At 32.9% G+C, this 6,534-nt stretch overlaps 1 protein-coding gene and 1 pseudogene across 1 annotated transcript; one reads left to right on the top strand and one right to left on the bottom strand.

Moving 5' to 3' along the window:
* Window positions 1–680: 680 nt before the first annotated feature.
* On the bottom strand, window positions 681–2,305 carry LOC106358281 (annotated as a pseudogene).
* Window positions 2,306–4,751: 2,446 nt separating this feature from the next.
* On the top strand, window positions 4,752–6,282 carry LOC106367534 (abscisic acid receptor PYL8). The gene is made up of 3 exons (XM_013807325.3): window positions 4,752–5,133; window positions 5,519–5,734; window positions 5,826–6,282. The coding sequence occupies exons 1-3, from the start codon at window positions 4,999–5,001 to the stop codon at window positions 6,039–6,041; spliced, it is 567 nt and encodes a 188-aa protein (XP_013662779.1). The 5' UTR covers window positions 4,752–4,998; the 3' UTR covers window positions 6,042–6,282.
* Window positions 6,283–6,534: the final 252 nt, after the last annotated feature.

Below are 6,534 nucleotides of genomic sequence, written 5' to 3'. Positions count from 1 at the left end.
GGAAACTATAAAACTAAAACCCAATATAAATAAGATGCTTACGCTGCATCATTTAGTCAGAGTTTCATTATCTTTTTTTTACTTAACTTCTATATTTTTATAAGTTCCCAATTATGAAGCAAACAATACTATTATATATACTCTAATTATAATCCTAATACGTAATACCTAAAGATTGTATTAAAAGCAAAACCTAAAAACTATAAGCATCTAAAGTTGTCGCCGTCTCTCTTATTCATCATAGATTCCCCAATTTCCGTTGTCTAAAGGTAAGTTAAATTAACATAAGTTCTTCTAGGATCAATAAATTAAAGACTAAAGAAGAAGAAAATAGTCAAATAGTTAAACAGTTTTGGAAGGCAAGTATTCATTACCAACATATTTATAACCAAACCGAACTACACCAAAAACCAAACCATAATAAAGTGAACCGAACTAAATCTAAACCAAACCGAACTAAACTTTAAGTAAACCCAAACCAAACCCAAACCAAACCAAACCAAACCCAAAACTAAACATATATGTCCACCCCTACCAAAAGCTTCAGAGAACAAGTTTGTTCTTAAGGAAGTGGTAATGATAAACCTGTCATATGGCCAATGGCCTGGGCCTCCCTTATTTAATTAATCAATGGATCATAGTATTACGTTATTAAGCCCTCTTTAGCTTGTGTGTAATTCTTAAAAGAGTAAGCTAATTACACTGCAGATTAATAGGAACTAGTTCAGTTCACAGAGATACAATGTTAAAACACAGACATGAAACTAATTCAAATTAAACCTTTGGAAACACATAAACAAAGTTACAAAAAAGAAGTAAAAGGGATGACGAAGTCAGAGCAAATCAACGTTGTTATTGAGGTGGTTCTACCCAAGCGACGCGGCAAGACAAATTGGTTCTTGGAGGGCGACAAGAGGTTCTGCCATAAATCAAATAAAAATCAGTAAAAGAAGGATAGATTCTGTTCATCTCCTCTGCGGAGAGACAAGCTCTTATAAAAGAGCCAGGGCAACTTGCAAAAACTGTCAAGCCTCCAAGATCTCTCTTCTCTTCCCATACATTTGGTTTCATGTTTAGTTTAAACACCATATGGTTGCTGTCGAGGCGCGAACACATAACAAAGATGTCTCCTTCATGCTCCATGAGGAACACTGGAGAATCCACCTCTGGGAAAAGAAGGGGTTTCACGGGAAGAAGATTCCAGGTTGCTTCACACGGGTCAAAAACACCAAGGCAGCCACAAGTACTGAGAAAGTAGAACACACCATTGGAGAAGACACATTTGTCCCACCTGCGAAGAACAGAGTTCTCAAAGCGATGGGTGGTCCATGTGGCTTCGATCAGAAAATCTGCAGTTTGAGGTATTCGAGAATAGGAGATGACCACACAGCTAGTGGAAGTAGGAGCTGCTGAGAAAGCTAGGCGAGACATTAAATGATAGATTGACCCCAGTGGTAATACGAAGAGCTTCTTGGTAAAGGGGCTAAAAAAGAATGCATACATGAGATGAGGTGATTTCGCAAGCACCCAACCATCCCTAGAACAAGACATTCCACCAGGCGTAAACCTCATGTGTGGGAAATCGAGGTTGTATTTTTGAGACTGATCATGATGAGGCTTTAACGGATCAAGAAGGAGGTAAGGTGAGCCACGAATGGTCCAGTCATCTATTGGATGAAGAAGCCATGGGCGACACGGTAACTTACGGACAGAAACAGCTGATTCACACCATGTCTTGCAGACGGCGGAAGCGTGTAATCCGAGGCGGGACAGTATCCCCTCCAGGATCTCTGTGGGAATATGCCGATCCCACAGTCCTGTTGTTGTTATACACTTCTTCTTCTTCTTTGATCAACTTCTGAGGGTACGTTAAAGAGAAACAACTACAATTGAATTGGGACATTTAGAGAAAAGCTACAAACAGGACTGAGATATCCTAAACCCTGGAAATTTGATTAAGAAAGGGGGAAAAAAAAACTCACGATTTAATTCTTTTTGTGCCCGACATTGGAACTATGGGCTTCACTGTGAGGGCTTCGGGTAACGAGGTCGACGGCTGAGTTGCTGCCGCCGTGTAGTCACGACGGCGTGTCCTCATTGTCTAGCCTGGAACTTTTGTCAAATGCGCTCCTTCGCCATTTTAAGCCCTGCTTGCCTCCATCACCAACCACCCGATATTTCTCACTAACCAAAATATTTAACCTAAAAACAAATAGAGCCTCCATAATTATGGATTTCCTTCCCTCTTTTTTTCTTCAGATCTTAAAAAAATAGAGCCTCCATAATAAAAATTAAAATTATAAAGATAGTATTCAGATCTTACAAAATAAAAAAATTATTAGATAAACAAAAATATGTGTCATTGAGTAATTACTGTATGAAAAGTGAGCTTAAGAATGTTTTCGGAAATGAATTCTTACTCACCAATGGAAAAATCAATCTGTTATTTTACCATATATTTGACTTTTTTCTACTGCAGATTGTGTGTGTTTGAACCCTAAGCTTTAGTATGATTATTTTTTTTTTTGCCAAGATACAGACATTTCTTCTAACAGAATTGTGCATTGACTTTAATTGCAAACTTTGACTCTGTTTGCCATTAGTAGGTGAACACAAAACAGTGCACAACAAATAGCAATAACCTCCTCCATTTCAACAAATAATAACTCATTGGACATATCTCATTTCCTTACGCTTCCATGGTTGTCGTATTACAAACTTCAAAAGATGACAAACATTCATGTAAAACCAGTATGAAAGAAGAATGCTTTGAGGGACTGCTCGCAACATCATGTATTGTAGGAGAACATCAAAATCAATCACTGTTGAAAAGATGAGTTTTGTATATCCAAAAGGACATACAAAATGGTGAAAATCATTAGATCCTCCACTTGAACACATATGTAGTTTCGAAATGTTGTCATTTCATATTTAACAACAGAGTACTAAGGGGATTTATGCAAAGAGAAGACCATCCTCATTGAAATCTAATGATGAAAAGTCGGACAATCGAACTTCTGAAAAAAAACAATTAGTATTCTATAAAATATTTTAAGATAAAGACAAACATTGGTAAAACCAAAACAGTTAATAACATATTTAAGCTCAATTTCAATATACCTAGCATAGTTGAGTCCATTATTTTTGTGTCATTTTCTTTGAATTTTTCTCCTTCCAGATTCACTTATATTAACATGGTAATTAGTTCTACATTAGTTCAATTTGTTTGGAATTCCAAAAATAGAGGAAAATAAATTTATTATTGAAAACAAGATAGGTATATTATAATTGTGGTTCTTTTCGTTCAATATTAAATATAAATGTCTTAATACGACATATAATCATGCTTAAATAATTACATACACATAATATATGATAAGTTAACATGTGAGAATATTATATTATATCAATGTAACTATAAATCTAAGAACTATATTAAAACCATTAACAATGGGACTGTTGAATCTTTTATTCAACTGTTGAAACCAATAAAAGATGGGTGTTGAATTGAGAAAAAAACATGACTGGATTCACAATTGTTGAACACTTTTAACTAGTTGAAAGCAAATAAATTGTGGTCCATTCTAACACATGTCTTATTATTATTGGCTATCTAGTTTTTATTTTTTTATATTTTCACTTAATAATTTAAACTTAATTATTTTGTAGTAAAATACTTTTCTAAAAACTAAAAACTAAATAAAATTCATCATTTTTAATGATCAATAAATAGAGATTAGTTTCATTTCATTTGGATATAAAATAAAATGCCAATTTTTTATAGTTTTATTTTTTATTAATATTAGTTTTATGAACTTAATTAAAACTATGTAATTTTAAATATTAAAACTATGTCATTTTAAATATTAAAATTATGTCATTTTTAATTATTTAGTTTAAATAAAATTAATTTTGAATTAATATGTAGCTATTGCCATAGAAATAAAAATACAAGATAGGTGATGAATTTTATTAAACAAAACCATTGTAGAGATAAAATATGTGTATGTGTTGAATTAATAAGTGAAAAAAAAGATAACATGGATTGTGAAAAAGTATAAATTAAGATGTTGAATTTATATAATTATTGTACATAGTCTAATATATACACATTGTATGTGGACCATCCACCTATTACTATATAAGCGTACTGTGTTTTCCTTCATTTTGACCAACCAAAATTTAATAATTAACAACAACCACTTTGTGGTTTTCTAAATTTATCCCTTTAGAATATCTCCAACATCTTTTTATATTTGTCTTTATTATATAATTTTAAAGTAAATTATATAATTCACTTTTGTTTATTTTTGTAAATAGATATGATTACTTTTTCTTCTATAAATATGAGAAAAATATCAGTTCTCCATTTAAACTTTATGATTAGAGATAACTATTTGAAAATAATATATAGAAATAAACTTTATCTCTACTATATATTTCTTCTATTTTAAAGTTAAAAATAATAAAATTTATTGAAGATGACCGTAGAAAAATATTTAATTTTGTATATTGGAGATGATATTAGAAAATATACGTCTAAAAACGGACAAGGAATGGTGTTTCTGTAAATGATCTAAATTTTCGGGGCTTAATATAAAATCTCTATGAAAAACATGTCCAATGAGAATAGTGAAATTAGTCTTACCCAATCGTCTTGCAAAAAAAGATGTCTTACCCAATCAATCGATTTTAATGTCTTTTTGTTACATTTTATTTTACTATCTAAAATCTCTGAGCCTATTTAGTTAATTAAAAATTTAAAACAAGTAGTGAGGGAGAGAGAGAGATAGAGAGAGAAGTTAGTTGGAAGAAGTCTTCTGTCTCTTCTTCTGTATCTCTCCCCTCTAAAAAGACACGGGCGGCGAAGTGAAATCTATCTATCTATTCCTTTTCCTTCACATTAACGTTTTCATCGGAAGATCTAGCTTGAAAGTTATCTCCGACATCAGATCTCTAACGAGTCAAATCTCGACCTTGCCTTCTTTTTCAGTGAAGATGGAAGCTAGAAACGGGATGGAGATGAATAATCTGGAAAGAGAGTATATAAGGAGGCAGCACCATAAGCATGAGCTTGTGGAGAATCAGTGTAGCTCTACGCTTGTTAAACACATCCAAGCTCCTGTTCATATCGTAACCTCTCTTCTCTTTCTCTCTTCTTAGTGTCTTATCTTCCAATCATCTTACTGCTTGATTTAGAAAGTGTTGAGGTTTGATTGAAAAAAGAATAATTTGATGGATTCGTTTGGTACTCTCAGTTTCATTTTAATCGTAGTTTTACACTTTTTTTTTTTTTTTTTACTTCTGCACACGTATTAAAGAAATATTTAATTGTGTATATTTTCTAAATAAAAACATTATTTTTTATACATTTAGCCTCATTTCAACCAATCTAAAAACAAACTGGAATATAAAATCAATACATTTTACGGTGAAATTATAAAACATTACTTATTTTGAAATAAAAATTTTATCTTACAAGGATGACTAAACTTAAACAGAGGGAGTATTATTTTAGGTGTGGTCACTCGTGAGAAGATTTGATCAGCCACAGAAATACAAGCCATTTATCAGTAGATGTGTTGTGAAAGGAGACATGGAGATTGGTACTGTACGAGAAGTTGATGTGAAGTCAGGGTTACCTGCAACTAGAAGCACCGAGAGGTTGGAGTTGCTTGATGACAATGAGCATATTCTCAGCATCAGGATCGTTGGTGGTGATCACAGGCTCAAGGTATAACGCACAAAAAAGACATCATGTTTGAATCAATTGTTCATTTGTGTTAAAAACTAATGTGTTAATTAATGTTTGTTTGTGCGATTAGAACTATTCTTCGATTATCTCTCTTCACCCTGAGAGGATAGGAGGAGGAAGAATGGGGACACTTGTGATCGAGTCTTTTGTGGTGGATGTACCGGAAGGGAACACAAAGGATGAGACTTGTTACTTTGTGGAAGCTCTAATCAAATGCAATCTTAAATCTTTAGCTGATATCTCCCAACGTCTTGCCGTTCAAGACACAACAGGAGGTTCCCCATGAACAGAGAGATTTGGTTGCCGTTGGATGAAAGCTTTCAAAGGGAAAAGAGAGAGAAAGTCTCTTTGAGGATGATGGACAAGGCAAATAATAATCTATCATTTATTGTTACATAATAAGTCCCTTATTTAACTTTTTTTATTTTGTTAATTTGATGAATGTTTTTGGTTTCTTCTCTAAAGAACCAAATATGATTTTGGAGTTTTGCTTTTTTGCCACTTGAAGGAATCTTTAAATTTTTGCAGAGAGACATGTCGAAAGTGGTGAATGATCATGGGTTTCCACTCCACTCTTTTTTGCCTTTTTAACACTTTTATAGTTTGCACCCATAAAGGCCACACACTATTTTTGTTTTATTATACTATCTTTATTCAACCAATAGCATTTGTGGGATGTGAAAATCTCCACAAGGACCTACCAGGGAAGGTGATCTTTTATTGTGTAATAGTTTTATAGATTTTGTCTTTGACTTGTGATCCAGGAAACAACATACATT

Source organism: Brassica napus, chromosome C2, assembly GCF_020379485.1.
Source record: "Brassica napus cultivar Da-Ae chromosome C2, Da-Ae, whole genome shotgun sequence".
NCBI lineage: Eukaryota > Viridiplantae > Streptophyta > Magnoliopsida > Brassicales > Brassicaceae > Brassica > Brassica napus.
This window is presented reverse-complemented; position numbering and strand designations above follow the sequence as displayed.